General features: G+C 45.1%; 1 protein-coding gene across 1 annotated transcript in view; it reads left to right on the plus strand.

Annotated features, from left to right (window-relative positions):
* Positions 1-2,598: 2,598 nt before the first annotated feature.
* NCAN (neurocan) overlaps positions 2,599-23,035 on the plus strand; it is a gene marked incomplete at its 5' end in the record, with an annotated part of 45,545 nt that continues 25,108 nt past the window's right edge. The window contains 5 exons of the mRNA XM_088149898.1: positions 2,599-3,010; positions 4,355-4,529; positions 6,552-6,679; positions 11,549-11,842; positions 18,229-19,230. Of these exons, the coding sequence (XP_088006024.1) occupies positions 2,599-3,010; positions 4,355-4,529; positions 6,552-6,679; positions 11,549-11,842; positions 18,229-19,230 (2,011 nt within the window). The remainder of the gene's footprint in view (positions 3,011-4,354; positions 4,530-6,551; positions 6,680-11,548; positions 11,843-18,228; positions 19,231-23,035) is intronic.

Consider the following 23,035-nt stretch of genomic DNA (forward strand, 5'->3'; position numbering starts at 1 on the left):
CCAAACTTGGCCACTTTAAGATGAGTGGACTTCAACTCCCAGAATTCCCCAGCCAGCCATGCTGGCTGGGGAATTCTGGGAGTTGAAGTCCACTCATCTTAAAGTGGCCAAGTTTGGACAACACTGCCTTAAGGCCATCAAACAACAACTTCTGCCTATCCCAGGTCCTTGGGAAGGACTCGCTAGGTGATAAAAATGCCAAATCCAGTCTGAACAACTGGCTGACTGTGTGACCAACTTTGCGACCAACATTTAATAATATATTAAATTCCGCCTGACTCCCAGCACCTTTTGGCAGTCATTAAACCAGCATTAAAGCAACTCATTGAAGCAGCCGTGTCTTTCCAGACTCAGCCAACAGGCGCTGTGTTCACACTCTCACCTGTTCTGAAGCATCTCTTCTGAACAGAAACCAAAGCATTGCACACTGCTGGAGAAATCACTTTCTTTGCAACTGGGTCTCTCTGTCTTGTAGCCAGTGCTTCATGCAAGTTGCTCAAGATGACACGTATATTCTCTTTTTGCTTTATTCTGATAGCACTATTGCAAGGTTGGGCTGAGAGGGCCCTCTCACACACTTGCAGAGACCTTCACAGATGTGAAGCTTGATTTTAATCCTGGTTAGGATTGTGTGTGTGCATGTGTGGGGGACGCGTAGCATGTTGGGCAAACCCAGCCACCTTGATTAATTTATGGTTACATCCATTGTGGATCACAAGCTTTTGTCAGTGGAGGACAGGGTTACCAGATATCTGAGCAGGCAAAGGAGGACATGGACGACTGGAAAGGAGGATAAACGGGGTGGGGAAAGGAGGACAACTAACTATTTAATTTTCTTGGCATCCATGATAAAAATTACTGCAAAAAAATGTTCTTAGGCCAACATGTATATGAAATTACTTTTTCCAGCATCAGCAAGGCTGGTTTTCCAATCACAATATTTTTCCAACAAATCTTTATCTTCAAGAACATATGCTAGCGATAATATAGAATCGACAACAATGCGCTTTTCAAATTTCACCATAGAAACGTACGGTGTGTCATGCAATCTACAGACTACAGTGATCATAGATTTGAAGGGGCTGGGTAGAAGCTGGAATTGACTGTTGGCATCAGGAAAGCAATTAAAGAATGTAAATCTAGGCTGTCGAGTCTGTCGGTGGACAAGGGAAAGAAAGAAGCAGACAATTTACAAGGTCACAGTACACGAAAGTTTGAATGACTACTCTTGTGAAAACAGGCCATTTTTTTTTAAAGACACTCAAAAAGCCAGACAATATTTGATTTCAAGGCTATGTCTGTCAGACAGAAAGGCATGTGGACAGAAAGGAGGACGTGTTCTCCTTTTGCCAGATGTCTGGTAACCCAATGAAGGACCACAATCTCTTGGAGGTAAATTCTTAGGAGCCATGTGCTAGTGGTGGGTGGAGCCAAAACCAGTGGTGGGCAGGGCCAAAACCAGATCTTCCTGTTTCCGTTCTGTCTCATCCTTTTCCATTCCACTCAGTAGGTTACCAGGGGAAAGGGGAAAGATTGATCACTGGCCAGAGATCACTTTCAGAGAACTTTTGGAATTTAGCTGGGGGCAACCACTTGCTCTAACCCAGGGTTTCTCAACCTTGGCCACTTGAAGACGTGTGGACTTCAGCTCCCAGAATTCCTCAGCCAGCATGGCTGGCTGGGGAATTCTGGGAGCTGAAGTCCACACGTCTTCAAGTGGCCAAGGTTGGGAAACCCTGCTGCTGGCTGGGGAATTCTGGGAGTTGAAGTCAATACGTCTTCAAGTGGCCAAGGTTGAGAAACCCTGCTCTAACCACTGCTCCGTGCTGCCTTTCTGGATAGAGTTTCTCTATAAAAATAGGGCTTACTTACTGCTCCTGATCAACTTGGCTAGGGTTATCATGACTCATTACGTTAAAAGAACAGCAGGATCGCAGAGATAGCAGGACCCATTAGTTAGGTCCCCAATAGCAGCAGTTTCCTTTTCCTTCCTCTTGTCTTCTCATTGCCCTCCTCTTCCTATAATTGGGTCTAGTTGGCTGCAGAGAAAAATCAATCAGAAGGATGAGCAAGGAAACTTTGTCTCTGCACGGTGATGATCGATTTCAGTGTAGCCCCATCTGGAGAGAAGAAAACACTTTTTCTGGTCACTGTGAAAATGTGCACCCATGATCTGCTGCAGAAGAGGGAGCTAAGAGATCTGATTTCTACATATTTTATGTCTTTAACTACATTTAGGGTGGAAAAAAGAGATATTGATGTATTAAACTGTGGGGGGTGAGTACCCCTTCAATCTGCCACCGAGGACATAAAGATCTTGTTCAGACTTCTGCCTGTTCCTGAGCTACAGAAGGCAGGAAACTCTCCCCCGGGCCCATACAACATGCAAGGCTAAGATAAAATGGGATTAGCTCCTTTATGCTTTAGCACATTGTCTTAGCACGTTGTGTGAACCGATAAAAGTGGTTGGTTTGTGTGGGGGGGGTAACACGTTATGTGAAAACAGCCAGGGCAATGGGTTAACCAGGTTGAGAGGTTACTCTTTCAAGAAGAAATCATTGTTGATGTGCGCATGTCTTCTCCCCTTCATGGCCATCTTTTGTCATAGGTTCCCAGGACATGGGGAAAGTGATCCGTATCAACAAAGTCAGCCATCAGCCCGTGCGGGTCGGGCTGGCAGAACCGGTGTCCCTACCGTGCCTGTTTCTCTTGCAAGCGTCCGTCCCCCCGGGCCCCAGTGAACTGTCTGACCCACCGCGCATCAAGTGGAGCAAAGTACAATCTGCCAGTGGGCAGCCGCAAGACGTATCTGTCTTGGTAGCCAAGGATAATGTGGTGAAGATCTCCAAGAACTACGAGGGTAGAATCTCACTGCCAGGATACCCCCACCATCGAGAAAATGCCACGCTCTTGTTTCTGGCTGCCCGGGCCAGCGATGCAGGACTTTATCGTTGTGAAATTGTCACCGGGATTCATGATGAGCAAGACTTGGTCCCTCTGGAAGTCACAGGTAAGAAAAAGGCTCAGCGCATCTTAAAGCATTTTTTTAAAAGCGGGGAGGAAGAGCAGTTCTGGGGCTCTGCTTAATGGATCTCAGAAGGAGATGAGACGTACTTGGGGACTGATGGAATGAGGGCAGAAAGCTTCTAAACCCTGATCAAAACTGCAAAATAGCCACCAAAGACGATGGGAGAGATTCTGTTAATGCCATTCATTGTCAGAGGAGAGCTGTGTTAGTCTATGGTAGCCAAAAATCAGAGGGAAGTACCTTTTCCAACTAAGCTTTTTTTTCCCCCAAAAGGCAGAAGCTTTCACTCATTTCATCAGAAGCACCCTGCGTCTTTTAAAAATATTTTCTAGTCTCAGAAGGTGCCGCCAGACTCCTCCTGATTTAATCCCACCCAATGAGCCCTTCAGCACACGCTTATGGAGTTGGCAGGCCCAAATGTTTTCTCATTTCCGTCTCTTTTTTCCTGAATTTTATACAGGGCATCGTGAACATCCGTTCAGCTTTCATTTCCATTGGTTTAATCATATTCCTCCCCTGCCTTTATATCAAAGGTGTGTGTGGGTGTGTGGTAATGAAAGACTACAAGAAACAACCTAGTTGTGATTGCATGTACAGTTTGGGTTTCACTTGTATGCTGATTAAAGGATTTCATGGTGGTTTATGAAGTTCAATAATTTGACAATCCCTGTCATAAAGCTTTCTGTATAGGAGACATGACACAAAAGGAAAAAGGAAGGAGGAGGGAGAAGGTTGTGCTGCGTGCAAGAGCTGCTTCAGAAAGTATCCTAGTGCAATCATCAAGGATTGTATTGCACAATATTTTATTAAAAGGAGAGAAGATGCCCTTCAGTTGGCTGACTGCCTCCATTGCAATTATCTTAGCAACGTTACAGAAGTGGTTTGACCTAGCTTTTTTCCAAGGCTTTAATTTCCCATTCAGCCAAGCAGTCCCGCATCCAAACACTAACCAGGGTTGACCCTGCTTAGCTTCAGAGATCAGCCAAGATCAGTTAGGCACTGCCCTATCTGGTTGTGGGTTTGTCTGGGGTTTTGCCTTTGAGTTGGTTTTTGACTCCTGGCAACTACCTAGACTAGTCTCTGCAGTTTTCTTGGCAAGGTTTTTTGGAAGTGGCTTGGCATTGCCTTCTTCTTCGTACAGGTGAGAGCGACGGGCCCAAGGTCACCCAGCTGGCTTCATGCCCAGGTCAGGACTAGAACTCACAATCTCCTGGTTTCTAGCCTGCTGCCTTTAACCACTACACCAAACTGGCCCTATCTGTTAAGGACATTATATATCCCTCTTATTCGCATCTCTTTGTCTTGTCCCCTTCCAACCCTACCTAGGTGTGGTTTTTCACTACCGAGCGGCTAGCAACCGCTACGCTTTGACTTTCTCAGAGGCGCAGAAGGCCTGTGAAGAGAACTCAGCCACCATCGCCTCTCCTGCTCATCTTGAAGTGGCCTTTGAGGACGGCTATGACAACTGTGATGCCGGATGGCTCTCCGACCGCACTGTTAGGTACATCCATTCTGACCAAATTGATTTAGGAGGGGCTGATCCCATTTTCCGCTGTAATTAGTGCCTGATAAAATATTCTTTTCTTGTGATTTTTTTCCCCTTTCAAGAAAAAGAGGAGATGCCTTCCCTCAGCAAATTCTAAGGGTCTCCAAATGTTACATCTCCAGGGGTGGGGCCAGACGCATTTTGATTATTTTGGGGCCATGGAACACAGCTGCAGACGAGGCTAATAGGACCCTGGGCTGCCTTAACGTAAACCATAGCTCGCAACTCAGCCTAGTCCAGCCTCATCTGGAGAGCTTGCTCCAGACAGCTGCATTTTAAGAAGGATGAATGCAAATTGGTCCAGGATCAGAGAAGGCCAATGAAGACGGCTATACATATGATAATCGAATCTCAGATTGAAGAATCTGGCCATGTTTAGACTCCAGAAGAACAGCCTAGGTGGGGCTGTGCATTGCTTCAGATTCTGTTTGGAAACAGATGCAGCTACTTTAATGAGTCACAGACAGGGCTATGTTCACACACCACCATTTTTCAAAACACTTCTTCCCTATTAAATCCAAAGCACTGCATAGCCATCCGTGATAGCTCTGCTGAGATCCTTAAAGGCCTGATATAGAAGGGGGAAAAAAATCTCTAACACTCTAGAAGGCAGGGCAAGACTTAACAGGTTTCAGTTATAGGAGGGTAGATTTGACAGAACAAAATCTTCCCTCCTGTAGGTTCAGTTCAGCAACGGAGTTAATTAGTTAGAGCAGTTACGGGATTTTTCATGCTGTGGTTCAGGATTTTGCATCAAGCAGAGATTAAACTGTAGCTGGCTTTGCATAGCATCCTAGACTAGGCTAAAATGGGACTTAGCATGTTGTAGGGACCCAGTCATTGACTTAGCATGTGGTATGAACTCAGCTTTTGCCTTTGCAGTTCCCCATGCACGGACTCAAAGCAAGACCGTACTTTCAATCCAGCCACAATCCCTATGTCTCAGTAGTAGATAATCTGCGGCCCTCCAAATGTCAGTGAACTTCAGCTCCCAGCAACTCCTACCTGCATGGCCAAAGGGGAGGCATGCTGGGAATTGTAGTTCAGTGACATTTAGAGGACCACAGATTGCTCATCCCTGTTCCAACCAGATTGCAAAGGTTGGCCAATGCGTAGGAACTGCAGGTATTCTGCCATCTAGATCCTTCAGATATATAAATATATTCTTTTGATGTAGTGCTTTTCCATTGTACAGAGACATTTGCTGCACAAAAAAACCTTGTTGTAATTGTGTGCACGAGCACAGGGTCCTTGCTTCTCCCCTCTCCCCATAGTATGCTGTATTATTTTATCAATGAACATGCGAGCATCGGTAATGGAGATAGGGGATGCCTGGAAGATGCAACTGAATGGAAGTAACTGAGCGTCAAAAACAGCATACACTCAATACTGGAATTAATTTTATAAATTCTCCTAGTTAGATTGGAATTAAGGAAGAGAAGAGAGTTGAGCAGAGCGACACGAAAGAGTAATAAAAGAACTGAACTGGGGGAATTCGCTCATCGCTCCCTGCAAGAGACTGATTTTGGGGTTGCCATTTTGAAGATGCAGATTCGTAGAAAGACGCTTGCCAGTTAATGACAAGGCATGTTAAAGGCGAGGGGGCCTTGGGCCCTTTGCCGTGGCAGACCTTTTGCAGAAGAATGTGGCCCTGGAAAAGGAGAAAGTGTGAGAAAGAGAACAGCCCTGCCTTGACTTTTGCTGTCCTTGAATAGAGCAATGAAGGTTTGGACCAGCTTTCAAGATTCTGCTAATAGGCCCTACAAGAATAAAGTAGAAGAATCCTGGCTGCGTCTGTTTCTTGACCTAGCCTACCTTGAAGGATTCACACCTTTGTCCCTTAACCCCATCCATGCTTGTCCTGAAGTCTTTATGGTCCGGCTTTCCTTTGTAGTTGAAAAAAGCCTCAGTGATGGAGTTGAAAGCAGCCGCATCCTTTTTCTTCCCCCAATCCCCCCGCCCACGGTCTTCATACAGGTACCCCATCACCCTGTCAAGACCTGGTTGCTATGGAGATCGCAACAGCCTCCCAGGGGTCCGCAGCTACGGTGAGAGAGATGCCAGCGAGATGTATGATGTCTACTGCTACTCCAGAGAGCTCCAAGGCAAGTTATGAGCAGCGCATACTGGATTTACTGAACCCTTTTCCAGGAGCAAAATGAAGGGTTATTTTTTGGAAAAATGAGGCTAATTTTGTGCTTCAGGCACAAATGGATTTGGAATCCGCGTGGGCTTGTGTAATAGAACTGAAGACGTATCTCAGTTGGAATGCCCTGTTCACGTTCAAAACAGTGGTTCTGACCTTCCTGGAAATGTTCCAATATTCTTTTGAGAACAACCAGAAGTGTTTTAAACTCAGAATGGTCCATTTTCACGTTTAGAACTCTTCTGGCACGGTTGGAACAGCATTGGAACCGTTTGAACACGGTTGGAATCGCTGTTTTCAACCCCTAAGACTTCTTTTGACTTTGAAATAGGGCATTTCAAGCTTGAAATGTTTTGAATTTGAAGTGTTTTTCACATCTCTAGCTTTGTATCCCTTGAACTCCAGTTGATGGAATTTAGGCAGAACGTGCATAAAACAGTCAAAGTCGATACCCAGGGTGCACAGCTCCAAAGGTTAGTAGGCCACAGGCTGCCTGCTAAAAGGTAGGTCGACAAAGAAGTCAGTGGAGCCAGGAAAAAAAAACCCCTCCAAATGGAATTAACTGAGTTTTACTTCCATTAAATGCATTAAATATTGTTGATTTAATTACTAGGGCTGTTGAGTGTTTTGGCTTCCAGCCAAAAAAATGCTTTGGAGGGTGCAGGAGCGCAAACATAGCGCCTGCCTGTAGCTTTTTAAAACAGCTGCCTCTTTTGGTTTATCTCTTTAGGTATACTCTTTGAATTTGCACTTTCTAGGCAGATGCACAGAGCAGAATATTTTTATTTATTTATTTATTTATTATTAAATTTGTATGCCGCCCATCTCCCCCAACGGGTGACTCTGGGTGGCTTGCAGTTAAAATCAAAACCTTGACAACAATTAAAAATACCCCATAAATAATTAAAGTGAATTAATCCATTAAAAATCAATTATAAAAAACAAACCCTATACATAAATACTAAAAACATTCAAGATGACGGGGGGGGGGCAAAGTCAGTCACCCCACAAGCCACCTGACAAGCCACCTTCACTTGGAATATTTTACATGGTAATGGCCCTGGTGCCGTTTTCCAAAACTGGAAAGGGATTTTTCATACATCTGCTCCCTATTTATTAATCTGCCTTTCAATGCCATTTCTAGCAGCTCTAGTAGGACTGTTGACCTCTTATCCTTGTGGCTTCTGAGAAGCATCTTATTGGTCACTCTGTGTAATGGCTTGTGAGAAAGATCTTGAGAGATGGGGCAAAGAGATGCTGTCCAGGGAATGATCAGATAAGAGAGGGCATAGCCCGCAGCTGCATAATGGGTGGAGAAAGAGGCTGAGAGGGGACCCTCCCTAGCTTCCCAGGCAGTAAAGGAGATGGCAGGAGATTTGTACTTTCAGACTTGCAAGAGTTTCTTAATGTAGCCTTGCAATAAAGTAGTATTGGCTCATCTGGTCATGTTTCCTATCTGGTCCACCTGGGAAGGCTGACACTCTGAGAAGCAGTGAACTGGACACTGAGGACCTATTTTGAGCAGATGGCTGGTGACTGAATGATATCTGCCAGGAACAAATGGGATGCCACCTTCTTGGAGGGCTCCTTAGAAGCTCTTGTTGCTGAAAAGAGCTGGTCTGGCTTGATCTTGAGTAATCCAATTGGGCAGCACTTGTATTCCAAAATGGAACTCCAAGTTGCTCTTCTATCCAAGTCCTGTCCAAACCCAAACTGTGTTGGCTTAAGCAAGTTGGATGGATCCTATCTGTTAAATCCATTCCTCATACATCACTTGTTTGTGTTAACAGAGGAACATAAACAAATAAGAAATCCCCAGTCCTTGGGAAATTACAGTTCATTAAAAAATAAGGAGGGGACATGGGATGAGGTTCTATTCCAAACTGGGATTGGTGTTAGTTCCTAGCAAGAGCTTGGCTTCCAGCATGCTAACCATCCTGGCTAGCTTAATACACAGCTCAGTCTGGCAATTTTTACAGAGAGGTTCAACTGTTGCTTCAGCAACAGAAAAAGGCAGAAATAGATCGAAAATGGGCTACAGTTCTGGCCTGGTGGCCACCTCATTCTCTTCTAGGAGAACCAGCCACTAACTCTGATGGTGCAGAAGAAACCCTGGCTTGGCTGGTGCTTCAGAGATGAGAAATAGTCGTGGTAGCCCAACGTTCTCAAGCCAGGGAGGTTTTAGCAAGACCAATGATAGGGAAGAGAGAAGCTGGACAGAAGGTGGTATATAGAAGGGGAAAGGAAAGAAGACCAAGGAAGGGCAGAAAGAAAGAGAAGGGAAAGGAAAAGGAGGTGATGGAGAACAGAGAATGGAGGGGAAGAGAGGAAAAGAGGAGGATAAAGGAAGAAGGAAAGACAGGAAGATGGAGAGGGAGAAGAAGACATAGATGGGAACATAAGTGAAAGTATGAGGGAAGGGAAGAGAGAAAAGGAGAAAGGAGGAGAGAGGACAAGAAGGAGGGGAGAGGAGGAGGAAGAGGAGAATGTCCTGGGGATCAAATGGGAAGAAGATGATGAGGAAAGCAGAGAGACACACCTTGAGGACCAAAACTGTGAGTTTCAAAACTAAAAAAAAAAAAAAATCCTTGAAAGCAATTTTTTTTTTTTAATGAGGTCTGGAAATTAATGAAGCTGAAGCTCCAGAATCATCAGCTGCTCTTTCATTTATCCCCTGATTTAAATATTGATTCTTGTACTTGTCACCAAAAACTCAAATCCTCAAAAAAAAAACATGCTTCAGGAGAATGAAATCATCAAGCAAACGCAACCCCAGATGCTGTTCATGAAAAATAATGAAAAGACAGGAATGCATTTGAATTGAAACGCTGTAAAAAAAAAAAATCCCCCTCCCCAGACTCAGAGCAGGATGTCCTTAATCCACTTCCCTGGCAATTATCATTTGTTCTCCCTAATTAAATGCAACATTAGTTGATTGATCTGCCATTGAAACCCACAAAAGCTTGCCAAGAGCCTTTCTTATTTACCACTGATCAATCATGTTTTCAAACCTGAAATTGGATCTTTCCACTACTGTTTGGGCTCCCAAGATACCAGCCAGCAAATTTACAATCTGAAAATGTCTGTGAAGGGCTGATAAATGTGGTTCTAGCTTCATTTGAAAACAAGTGACATGGGCACACGCACACACACGTTGACCGAAAATTAATGCTGAAGGATGGTTGCCTTGACCTCCCCGTTTCTTCCATCAAAAGGAACAGAAATGGCCATTTTCAGCAGCTTTGGAAAAATGGTCCTAATGAAATGAAAGAGGCCATCAAAACTGTTGTTCCGTCTCTCGAGAGCCTGAAGGGAAACATCGCCTAGATGCGTGGCTTTGATAAATCGGCCGGTGCTTAGCGACTTTTCTCTTGTCTGTGACTGGAGAGAAGAAGGTTGAGCAACTTATCTTGACTGCGCTTCGTTCCTTAAGTAATGAAATTTTTTTTCCCAACCCCCAGATGCCTCTTTGAAGCTGAACAGAGCAAGGGGAAAGACAGATGTACCCTAAACACCCAGAGTGGAGGGACCCTTTCTGAAAACAGCCCCACCCTTTCCAATAGAAATACTTTTTTCTATTCTAGTGAGTCGAACGTACTTATTGAAAGAACTCCTTTTTCACACAAGGCCATAAACTAAATCGATAAATGGTCCGGGTTTGCACAAGACAGGAACCCGCCTCCCCCCGCCGCCACCTCCAAGAAACCCTAAGCAAACCACTTTTGTATGATGCACAATGTAGCCACGACATAATTTGCACTGTGAAGTATGTTGTTGAACCAAACCCGATCGCTTTCAGCATGGTCCCTGGGAGATCCCAGGATCCCAGGATTGCCTAGATACATTTGCTAGCAATTGTGGGAAATAGCTAGACAAGGTAGGCTAGGAGAGAGGAATTTTTCCGTGTTGGGAGGCTGGTCTGTATTTTCCAGTTTCTGAGAGGGTTGCAGGGCATATGGGAGTGAAGGGATTTATCACTAGATGGAAAAGGATTAAATGTTTTGTCTATTTAGGCCAGTGATGGTGAACCTACAACACGTGTGTCAAAGCTGACACGCCATGATGTTTTGGGTGACAGACCAGCATTCACCAACACCCGACAACTACTATTTTTCCTATTTGAGTTACCAAAGAGACTGAGTTTGTTTTACTTGTATTTCCTTTTTGTAATTATTTGACGTTTCTTTATATAATACACAGCACTACACGTGACTGGACTGAATTTTTTTTAAAACAAATGAATATGTAAAGAATTGCTTCTCTTTTGTTCGGGGTGGGGTGACACGCCAGCAGAGTCAAGATAGGCATTTTCCAAATTTTTGACACGCCGAGCCCACAAGGTTCGCCATCACTGATTTAGGCTTTTTTGGGGGGGGGTCTTTTGAGGGTCTTGATCTTTGTAAGTGGTTTCATTCCAACTTGCAGTCAGGTCATTAATTTAGCCAGGTTATGGAATAAAATCACTAATTTAAAATGTTCTAGCGTCTTTGAAGGGGGAGGGTTGCAAAAATTAAAGGGCCCCTCTGCTGATGAAATCTTCCCAACTCCTCCTCCTTTGGGAAGATAACCAGAACTTTGTCTTCCTGGGTGATATGTTTGGATCATCAGCTACATCCCCTGCTAAATCAGAAAGCATTTTTTTTCCAATTAAAAAGAAGGATTAAAGTGTGGCCTTGATCCGAGAAAAAAATCCCACCCCTCTTTTTAGATATTTAATGGGGGGAAAGCTAAACGTTCCTAAATCCACATGTAAGTGTATCCAAGTAGAAAACCAGAGGTGATGTCTTCGTGTGGGTCCAACCTAAGCTTGTTTCTCCCATGCTTTCAGGAAAGGTGTTTTATGCCACCAGCCCGGGTCGGCTGACGTTTCAAATGGCCCAGAAGTATTGCCTGAGTCGGGGGGCTCAGCTAGCAACCACTGGGCAGTTACACCTCGCCTGGCAGGAGGGGCTGGACCAGTGTGACCCGGGGTGGCTTGCCGATGGAAGCGTCCGCTACCCAATCCGAACTCCCCGGAAGAAATGTGGAGGAGATGAACCCGGTGTGAGGACGGCCTACCAGTTCCCGAACCGGACTGGCTTCCCAGATCCAGCATCCCAGTTTGATGCTTACTGTTACAAAGGTTTGTAGGATTTTTTTTTTTTAAATCATAACACAGTTTGGTTTCATCTCGATTTGGATCTTCTGGCTTGAAATCTCCTGGACGTGATGCTATCTTCTTGTCACAACACAAAGCACAGAGGGACTGTCCCGATTTTATAGATGCTTCCAGACTGTGTGTTTCTCCCTGCATTGTTGTATCCTAAATTCCCCAATTTGATTTTCAGCATAATCTGGTGGATTGATGGATTGATTATGTGCTCTCAAGTTGTTTTCGACTCCTAGCGACCACATGGATAGATTTTCTCCATGATGATCAGTCCTTAACTGGTCTTTCAGGTCTTCTCATTATTCTTTTTTCACTATTTTCAAAGGATTTGGGCACTGTAGCCCCAAGGACACCCTAGATGGCTCTTATGGAATTCCCAAATTAAGCAAGAATTAGTACATTTAAACTTGATATTTGAAGCCTCACAAGATTCTTGCATGAGATCTTGTGACCCTGAAACCCAAAGGCCAACATCTCATCAGTTTTCATAGCCTTGGGTATGATCTTGAGAATGGGACTTTAGACATTTTCCGGGGGGAAAACCCACATATTTTTATTTGTTGATACCTGGTACATAAAAATACTTCCTTCTGCCAGTGCACACGGTTTGCTGTTTATGGAAAGCAGCCTTATACTGAATTTGATCAATTGTCCATTTTCAATATTCTGATCAAAAGTTGCTCTCCGTGATTTGATCACAAAGGGATTTTTTCCACCACCTGGGAATAAATCTTCAAAATGTAGTTGTGTATGATCCCTTCTCAATTTCTCTTCTTATTTCTCTTTTTATATGCCACCCAGAGTTGCTGGGAGTTGGGCAGCATATAAATTCATTATTGTTGGTCGTGCAGTCAGCCAGATGTTTAGACTGGATTTGGCATTTTTGTCCACTCATCGAGTCCTTCCCAAGGACCTGGGATAGGCAGATGTGGTTGTTTGATGGTGTTAAAGGTATCGTCGCAGATTGTAAACTGTTCCAAGTAAAGCTGCCTTTTGCAATTAACGGATGGTGATTTTGTCAATGCCGATGGTCTTCAAGTGGTGCTCCAGATGTTTTGGGATTGCACCCAAGGCGCCTATTACTACTCTCTTTCCTTTCTTTTGCCACAGTTGTTCTATTTCTATTTGCAGGTCTTTGTATTTTGTGATTTTCTCTAATACTTTCTATTATTATTATTATGGTTGGTCACAAGTCAGCCAGATGTTTAGATTGGATTTGGCATTTTTATCCACCTATCGATGATGATGATGATGATAATGATGATGATTTGCATTTCTAATGTATGCCTTGAAAGTAAAAGCTGACTTTCAAAAAAAGGAATTCACCAATGAGAGGCCTGCTAATAATTAAATGGACCATCCATATTCAGAGGCAGTCTACCTTTGAATAAAATTTTTTGAAAACATATCATATTAGAAGGACCACTATCTTGTCTGTCCTGTTTGAGAGCTTCCTGGAGGCATCTGGCTCCTCTAGTTTCAAATGACAATTAGATGGAAAGACATGACCTGGATTAATGTAAACTCTCAAGTTTCTGAGAGGCTAAGACACCCAAATGGCCTTGGCCCTGCATATTGAGGAATCACCTTCTGTACCTTTCCAGATGTTCTACAAAGGAAAAAATATATACTTCCTTGGTGACCCATTAACTTTATAACATAAGGCAGTTTTGCCCTGTTTGCAGTGTTAAAATGTGCTTTGTACCAAGCTAGATCTCCACATTTCATTTCTTTATTTCCAGAATCATACTCCATTCATCTATTAATATGGATGGTAATGGATGATAATTCACAAACGTTTCCGTGATAATAAAATAAAATTAGAACTACCAAATTTGGGCTGCAGAAATCTAGGTGACCACTAGAGGTCAGCCCGGGGTTAGTTTTCTGCATCCATCCAGTGGCCATCCTGTGCTTTGCAGCCAACAGCTAATATTCATTTATTCTCCAGATGACTCTGAGTGCTGTGCATAATGACTGAAAAAAAACAAATAATATGCATTCAGAAAAAAATCATATAAAACAGAGCCAAAACATGCCAAGCAAAATTGTGTAGGGGCACACCCACTGCCCTGTCCCAAGGCCTGGGAAAGTAGCCAAGTGTTCAGTTCCTTAGGAATCATCATAATCAAGGTGGGAGTCATACAGATCTCTCAGAGAATACTGTTTGGGAGGGGAGATGCTGCAGCAGAAAAGGCATAGTCTTAATATATTTGATTAGTTTGACTGTCACAATATCCTTTTTTTTTTTTAACCACTGGCTGCAGATGCTCTTCAAGGTGCTAAACGGGAGCTCTTTCTTCCCTCCTTGAATGAGCTGAATTCCTAGTGATTTCATGGACACATTCACATACAAGGAGTCCTCAGTTTACTATGACCACTCATTTAATGACTGTTCGAAGTTACAATGGTGCTGAAAAAGTGACTTACAACCGGTCCTCGCACTTACAACCATCGCAGTGTCCCTGCAGTTACGTGATAAAAATTCGGGCGCTTGGCAACCAGCATGTATTTGTGATGGTTGCAGCATCCCAGGGTGATGCAATCGCCATTTGTGATCTTCCCAGGGGGCTTCCGACAAGCAAAGTCAATGGGGGAGGCCAGATCTGCTTAATGACTGTGGGGATTTGCTTAATGGCTGTGGCAAAAAAAGACTGTAAAATTGGGTGTGATTCAGTTAATGACTGCATCACTTAGCAGCAAAAGTTCTGGTCCCAATTGTGGTCGTAAGTCGAGGACTACCTGTAGTTTTCTTGGCCTTATTTAATAGATGGTTTGCCACTGCCTTCTCAATTTTCCAGTGGAACCTATATCTCTGGTGTTCCCAGATGTCTCCCATCCAAGTACTGTCCAACCCTGCTCACCTGCTGAACATTTCCTGCTATAACTGATTCTTCCAACTGGAGGTGTCATGATTTGAACTCGGGAAGTTCTGCAGGCAGAGGAGTTGCTCTTCCATGGAACTTGGAACTTGGCTTCCCTTAAGTGCAAAGATCCTGGTCCATATGCTTCTGCATAAAAGGGCTAATAAAATCAAAATCCTTAAGGTCAGCCTGGTTTAAGAGATTTCTCCAGTGTGAAGGCAGAAATTGTTTTTGCTATCCCTTATTCTTCACAACTGGGAACTGGGAACTTTTTATGTAAGAAGCTGAGTAATGGTTGCAATTATTTCCTGCGCCAAAGCCAGCCTAAATGGCCTCTCTCTGGCCCATGTGCCTGCCTTGCAAAAAAGTAAACCAATAAAAGCGGAATACAAAGCTCAGATCCTTCTTTAAGAATAAGATCTGGTCCAAAAGGTATCCAAAAGAGAAGGGCTTATCTGAACACAATGAAAATAAGCACCCGACTCTCAAGTTTAGGAACAATTCAAAGTGAAGCGCTCTTCTGCTCACTGACGGAAGAAAGGATTTCTTCCTCCAATCTTACTGTGTCTGGAGAGGTCCCTCAGGTACTTAGGCCTTAAACCAGTTAGCCCTTTAAAGAGGGAAGCCGACACTTGGATTGCATTTGGAAAATGATTGGCAACCAATGAGGGGATTTCAGCAGGCGCTGGACTAAACCTGGTATTCTGTATCAGTTAGTAGCCTAACTGCATAATTTTTTAGCCACTGCGACTGCAGCAAGCTTTTCTAGCCTAGTTTACCCAGAGGATATTTCAATAGTGGTGCACCTGTGATATAACCCAGTGTTAAGTAATTGTTGTTGATAAAGAGTGCCACCATACTACCCACGCACCCCAAATGCAACCGGAGGGCACTCTAGAAGGACAGATCTATACTTTCTCCACACAAGCTTTCTCGCAGAAACTAGACAACTGTCTCTGGGGGACGATGCAGGGCCTCTGGCTTTTAAATATCCAGCAGATGGGGCTACCCTTGAAGAGTACCCGCAAGCTACAGCTGGTCCAGAATGCAGCTGTGCGGGCTATTTTTGAGGCCCCAAGGAGGGCCCATGTAATGCCATTGCTCCGCGAGCTGCATTGGGTACCAGTTTGCTTCTGGGTCCAATTCAAGGTGTTGGTTATCACCTTTAAAGCCCTACATGGCATGGGACCAGGTTACCTAAGGGACCGCCTCTCCCCTATGACTTCAACCCGTCCCACCCGATAACACAGAGAGGGCATGCTTCGGACCCTCTCAGTGAAAGAACTTCGTTTAGCAGGATCCAGAAGGCGGGCCTTCTCTGCGGTAGCCCCGCCCTTTGGGACATCCTGCCCCTGGAGGTGCGATTGGCCCCCTCACTCCTGGCCTTCCAAAGGGCCTTGAAGACCTGGTTCTGCCACCTGGCCTGGGGTGGGGAGGGAATACCTCAAGCATGGGGATGGCTAGCCCCATAGAGGCCTCCTGTCTTCAGCCTCAGATTTTTCATCTTCTTGGACTCTCCTTCCCCTTTTTTAGAAATGTTTTTAAATTGATGTTTTATGTATTTATTTATATTTATCTTTTTAATGTTCTGTGTGAGTCGCCCAGAGTTCCCCCATTGAGGGGCGGGGGAGAAATTTGATTGATTGATAGATAGAGAGATCGATCGATCGATCGATCTGGGTGGCTTGCAAGGCCCCTGGGATGAAGGGAAAACACCAGCCTCCTTGTGAGTAAGCCACACCTGGTGATTGTAAGTGCCTGCAGGCTCAGGACTGGCTAAACTTAAAGACTGCTCTGCCAAAAGGGCAGGTGGGGGAAGGAGGTAGCGGAAGAGGACAGAGTCCCCCAAATTTATTCTTCTATGAATGTCTCCCCAAAGCAGAACCAGGGACAGTGCCCCATCCTGGTCAACTGCAAACCATGTCTACAGCAGAGGCCTGCATGCGGGGGGGTGGGGGAGGTCAGTGATGACACATGCATAACAATGTCACCTTGCAAATGTCCCGACTTCTGTACCTGTATCAGACGTCAGGATGCACATAGGTAATGGTGGTATCTGCATAATGATGCCATTGTACACACATGGTCCTCGTGGCTTGCAGCCATGAATGCCACTTGCCTACCGTCTTCAAAACAGCCAGGGGTAGAATTGGATTGCCTCCGTGTTTCTCCTTGGTTGGCCAGGAGAACTGCTATTATTTAGGCTTGGGTCTTCCCGCTGCTCACCCTTCTGCCTTAATTAGCTGGGGCTTTTGGGCTGCGTCCACAATGACTTTCCAGTGAACAGAAGACTTCCTTTAAGTTGTGACTTGTTCATTCTCGGCTGCCTTGCATCCACCCCTAGATAATTTGTTGGGATAACAACCAGGGAGAGAAAAGGGAAATGTCTGGATTTATAACCCACTCCGAGATACCAGTAGTAAACAAGGGAGGCACTTTGTTTTATTAAAAGGGAGAGCGTTTGAAAGGCAGCGTGTGTGTCTTCTTCCTCCTTCCAACAGCGCCCTCGTAAATCAGCCCGCGTGGCCAGAGAGTGCTTTGGCTGACAAAAGGAAAATTGAGTCCCTGGGCCCTGACCAGCTTGCAGCTCAGAGGGTTTGGAATGATTGCCCCTTAAATCGTGCCTTCTCAATCAGAGAGACAGAGGAGGGATGGAAGTTAGCCCAGAAAAGCAGAATGTGGGTTTTACCCAGGAAAAGTGCCATTTCTGGGGTGCCCCCTGCCCTCCTTTAAAAAGACAGCCTTCGTTTTAGGAATGGCAAAAGGACAGCAGATGCCCAAAAGGAATCGGGCCCAAGTTGGTCTGTGAAAAATAAACAGCCCAAAGCCATCGAGATAATATTCCAATAGAAAAGCAATAAACACAATTTCATGGGGCCGTTTTAGGATGTCATCTCAGTCTCAGAAGAGGGCAAGGCTAGTTAATGCACACCCCAATGGTATGAGATACTTACTGGGAGGGGGAATTATTTGAGCATCCAACAAGACCATGATCTGTTTAAAGCTAAGTCCAACCCCTACAGAACCCCAGTATGTTAATCCTCCCCATAAAGACCCATTCAAGTGTGTCATCCACTCTGGGCTGTTTTCTAGCCCTGACTGCACTCACCAAATACGTTTAAGTTAGTTACCGCATTCTCATTTTCTGGCCTCACATATACGTTGGAGCATAAACTAACCAGCAGGCTTGGTAAAAACTAATCAAGCTTTGCATGTGGTCTCCATGCAGTTGTTTAACAGACCTGATTAAGCATGTCATACGAACCCAGGCACTGTTGAGCTCACATATTGGACTAAGCCGTGATTTATCGAACTAACAGAAGCTATTGTTGCGTTTGCCCAGTCAGGACGGCCATGGCTAAGGGCTCTGGGAGTTGAAGTCCAGCACATTTGGAAAACACCTGTCTGGAGAAGGCTTTTCTCGAGGAGCTGAGTTTTCCCTGGATCCGCTGTACCCTGAGCAGATTTAACAACTCTCTTTTTATCGCTTTGCAGGGCAACAGTTGCCCAAGATACCAGACAGGGCATCACTTGGAGAAGGACCTGTTCATCAGCCCATGGATCAGTATTCTGAAGGAAGCCACGAATCAGGAATTGAGAACATCGTGGTGGAACACAACCCTGATCTGTCATTTCTGAGCCAGAATGAGCTATTCCCCAGGGAAAATGAGGACGCTATCATGTCAGGAGATTCCAAAGAATTGCCTAAGGATCTGTATGGCCCCTTACACAAAGTTGCAGTGCCGTTACTGGAAGAGGATGAGCAGCTCCAGATGGTAACAACTTTTCCGGTTGAAATGGAAAGTGCGGAAGAGAGGTCCATGGTACCCAATATCCCTGTTCTAAATGGGGAAGTTAGAGGGGCTTCCCCGGAACCATTGGTAGATGGTCTCCATAATACATCAAATGACAAACTCTTCACCGTAGTTGATGATGTTGATAGGATGAACGTCACTGAAGAGTCACTGAGCGCAGTCTCAGTGTTGGGCAAGATGTCTTTGGGGGGAGACCCTGAAGATGACATCCCACCAGAAGTGATCCCTCATCCAATCACCCCAACCTGGCTGCAGGAAAATACGGAGAGGCTAATCCCACAGGATACTGCTTCTCCTGGCCCCTCTCAGCCATCCCAAGCTCACATCCTAAAGGGGGCTCCCACCATTCCCTTTACAATTCCTTCCCCCACTTCTCCGAAAGATCACCCCACGGCTGCTGGGGCAACACCAGCTTTGGCTGGCATCCCTGAATCGAATGGGAAGAGCATCAACACTGGACTGAATGGGCGTTATTTCCAGGAACAGGGGAAAGACGACCTGGGCATTGATGGGAACCCAGAAGGAAGCACCCTGTTACCCACTACATTGCCAGTCTTGGCCTTGGCAGGGCATGACATGGTAGACAATGCCATCGAGACTTCGGCTGGCATGAACCCAAGCCCTGCCTCCACACTTGGCGGAGAGATAAGCTACTCGCTGTCCAATGAAGTTGACGGAAACCGTAAGTTGACTGGGAATTTAGTTTTTACAAAAACTTCCTTTCAGTAAGCGTGGGGACCCTGCAGGTTGTGGGAGCTTAGGGCAGAGGGATCTTTTCTAACAGCAGTGTCGGGCTGAGCCCCCATTTTCATATCCCACACTGCTGTGCAATGATACCAAATCAGGGTCATGGCAGGAAAATATTAGAGTAGCTAGACCCAGTACAGCAGTGTTTCTCAAGCTTGGGAACTTTAAGATGTGTGGACTTCAACTCCCAGAATTCCCCAGCCAGCATGGCTGGCTAGGGAATTCTGGGAGTTGAAGTCCACGCATCTTAAAGTTCCCAAGCTTGAGAAACCCTGCAATACAGTATTCTGGTTGTAGCCATAGAAGGGGTATTGTATAAGCATCACATCAGCTTACATCCAGTGCTACATTTCAGTTTTATATCCTAGCTCATCTTCAGATGAGGGGGAGGCCGCGTGTTTACTCCCTCGCAGCCTTGCCCAGGGCCACCAAATTTAATTTAAAAAGAGAGGGAGAGAAAAAAAACCTAGCAGGGGTTTCTTTTCTTTATTACTCATTTCATGTACAGTAACTGCTAAAGTTAAGGGAACGCTTGGAGAGTGCCAGGGCAGATGTGGAGGAGTTGACTCACTCTCCATAGGCTTGTGACTTGCTTGTATGAGCCCCCGGGGCAGAAAACTCTCATGCAATCTGGGATAGGGGTCTTCAGATAATTAACCCCCTCCTGAAATAGTCACTGCTTTGAACGTGGCCTCATTTGGCCACGTTCAAATCCCCATTCGTCCCTAAAGCTCTATGCTCCTCTTCTCTCTCGCCGGCTCTACCTCACAGGGCTGTTGGGAAGATATTGAAGCAGTTTCCTCTATCGCTCTGTGCAGTCTCAACATAGGAAATAGGACACAAATGTAATTAATAACATCTATAATGTACATTATGGCCTATGTTCTTAGGAAGGTCCCTGTAATGCTGTTTGGGGGAAAGGATCGAATTCTCTTCGCCCTACTATTTCAGCCCCGCTTTGCCCTTGGGCTGCTAAAAGCTATCAGTGTGAATTTTACTCTTTCTCCCTCGGCTCCAAACTGAGCTTCTGCGTGGCTTTAAAACTCTGTCTCCTGAAAGAGCTAAGTAGCCATTGCTGCCAATTAGCACATGTTTGCAACCTGATGTAATGCACTCAGGCATAATTTCTGCTGAAAAGTGTTAGCGCCAATTAAGAGAGGGAGGAGAGAGTGCAGTCTCTGAAGACAGAGTTATTTTGCAAATATGCATAATTTTGACACTTACGGCTGTACAGAGGGTTGGGCAAATCATTGTCGGCAGGCAATGCTCAAATTAAGAAAAAGCATCTGGTGCAGTGCTGAGCAGTGGGGTGACAGCTGCCAGAGCTGGCGGGGGGCAGGGGGAGAAGAGGACTGGAGAATTTATCCAGAATCAGGATAGGAAGAACTCAGTTCTGCACAGTTAGCCTTCTTGGGAAGCCTCTGTCCAGCTTTCTTGCTGTATGTTCTATTCAATCAAGACCTGGAGCAGAGGGCATTGATATCTTGAATAAATCACCAACAGGAGTCTTGGGTTCATCATATCCACAACAAGACGGTCAGATTCTTAACCCACGGAGCCTTCCATTCAGTAAAACCTCTCCTCTTGCCCTGCTGGTGGGATTCCTGGAGGATCGGGGTGGCCCCTGTAAAATACAAGATGCTGAATTAGAAAGACCTTTGCCCTGTTAGATGCTGCCCTTCTTAGGCTTTTAAAGGTTTTATCGATAGCAACTGCGACAAAATCTGGCAGTGCAAAGTGCTTTTTCTTTAGCACTGCAACTTCCCCACTTCTCCTCAAAACTTCTCCAGAAAAGAGACAATAAAAAAGCTAAGAAGGAAACAAAAAGACCAGAACACATCCTCTCCAGCAACCAACACCCAGATAAGCAGGGATTAACACCAGACAAACAGTCAAGCAGAAAACAGTACCCTAATCAAGGAACTACTAAGGAGAAAAACCACATTCTCACCAACACTGGGAGGGCAAGCTACTGTATATAAACAGGGAGCGAACCCCACACTTACTCGCACTGATGATGTTACCTAGTTGGGTAATGAAATGTCTGGGAGCAAACAGCCAGGCTCAGAGAGCACCAAGGATGCCACAGCTCAACCCTGAGCTACAGATAAATCTCTTCTATTGGAACTTCTCCGCTGTGTATCCTATCCAGTCCCCTCACATTCAGGCATTCTCAGCAGCCCAGTCCAATTTTGGGGGGGCTCCTGCTTTACAAACTTTGGGAGTGGGGTTGTCCTGAGATTTTTATATCTCTGCATATCTTAGAGTTCCTCCTATCCTATTAATAGTTTCCTCTTGGGGGGTAGGATTTCTTTTTAGTTTTTTAAATAATCACTCGCAGTGTGAATGTCCAGATATTTTGAGCCACCATGTTCAGGAGCAGTCTGTGTGAGCTTGGGCAGACAACCATACCCTGTTGTGGGCATTTTGGAAGCAGAACTAGTTGGATTCATTATTATTTTTTATTACTCTGACCATATTTTCTTGCATTCTTGCAGCCCCGAAAAAGTGCTGTATTTATGATTGTTTATGCTTCATCCATCCTTCCAGTGGGTTCTCAGAACAGTGTACAGAGATCAGGCACCATAAACAATATGAAATAATAAAGTATAAGTCCCCAAATGAGAGGGATAAAGATAAATTTTTGCTTGCTGAAACTGAAACACAAAGTGAAAAGCCCATGATAATGCACATAGATGCTTTTCATGCTGGTGTATAAAAGGACATTATTTTGATATCTGGCACATCTGACTCCAGAAAGCGTTTCAGAGTCAGGGTCCTGCTGTAGAAAAAGCCCTCCTGGTTGTGCTTTGAAATGGGCTTCTCTTAACAAAAGTCCCATCCAGTGATCCTCCCAAGGAAAGCGAGGCTAACTTTGCTTTCTCTTGCAGGCAGAGTGGTCTTTACCAGACAGCTCTTTCTGACTTTTAAACAAATGCATGTGCTGAAATTGAATTAGTATTCTGGACTAATGGGAATAAATTGTTCATGGAACTGGGAGAAATGGAAGAAGAGGGAGATGATGGATGGATGGATGGATGGATGGAAGGAAGGAAGGAAGGAAGGAAGGAAGGAAGGAAGGAAGGAAGGAGAGAAGGGGAGGAAGGAAGGAAAGAAGGGGAGGGAGGGAGGGAAGGAGGGAGGGAGGAGAGAGAAGTAGATAGACAAGCCATAGAGAAGTAGAGATAGATGACTGACAGACAGACAGACAGACAGATAGACAGACTTGACAGACTAGGCAGACAGACATAGACCAAACACAGACAGGAAGAGATAGGGAATTAGAGAGAGAGATTAGTAGGTAGGTAGATAGGTAGATACTAGTTAGATGATAGCTATTGAAAGCCAATTCTTTAGTTGCTATAGAAACTTCCCTCTTTTCTACTGTATATACTGTCTTTCTCGCTCTCTCTTTCACACACACACACACCGTCTTCCCTACAAATTCCATGACACTCAACTGTGTTCCTTCCTTCTAGCGGGCTTGTTATCGTGCGCTGCTCATCCCATCCTTGCTTCCGTTGCCCCCACCCCCCTCAACCCCACCCCCTAAACCTCCCAGGGGGATTAGGAGCCTTAGAAGCATAGGAATCTCCCCCCCCCCCCGAACCCCACTAGCTCAAAGGCCCATTGCTGCAAGGCGAGGCGGCTCATAAGGAGGCAGTTGCCACAGAAACCGCTCCAGAATGCTCCTTGGCATCATAACCCATTACCAAACGCCTGTGATGCAACCCTTCCAC

Source organism: Python bivittatus, unplaced genomic scaffold (genome assembly GCF_059951505.1).
Source record: "Python bivittatus isolate LINGU-HERP-01145 unplaced genomic scaffold, Pbiv_v1 ctg000580_np1212, whole genome shotgun sequence".
Taxonomy (NCBI): Eukaryota; Metazoa; Chordata; class Lepidosauria; order Squamata; family Pythonidae; genus Python; species Python bivittatus.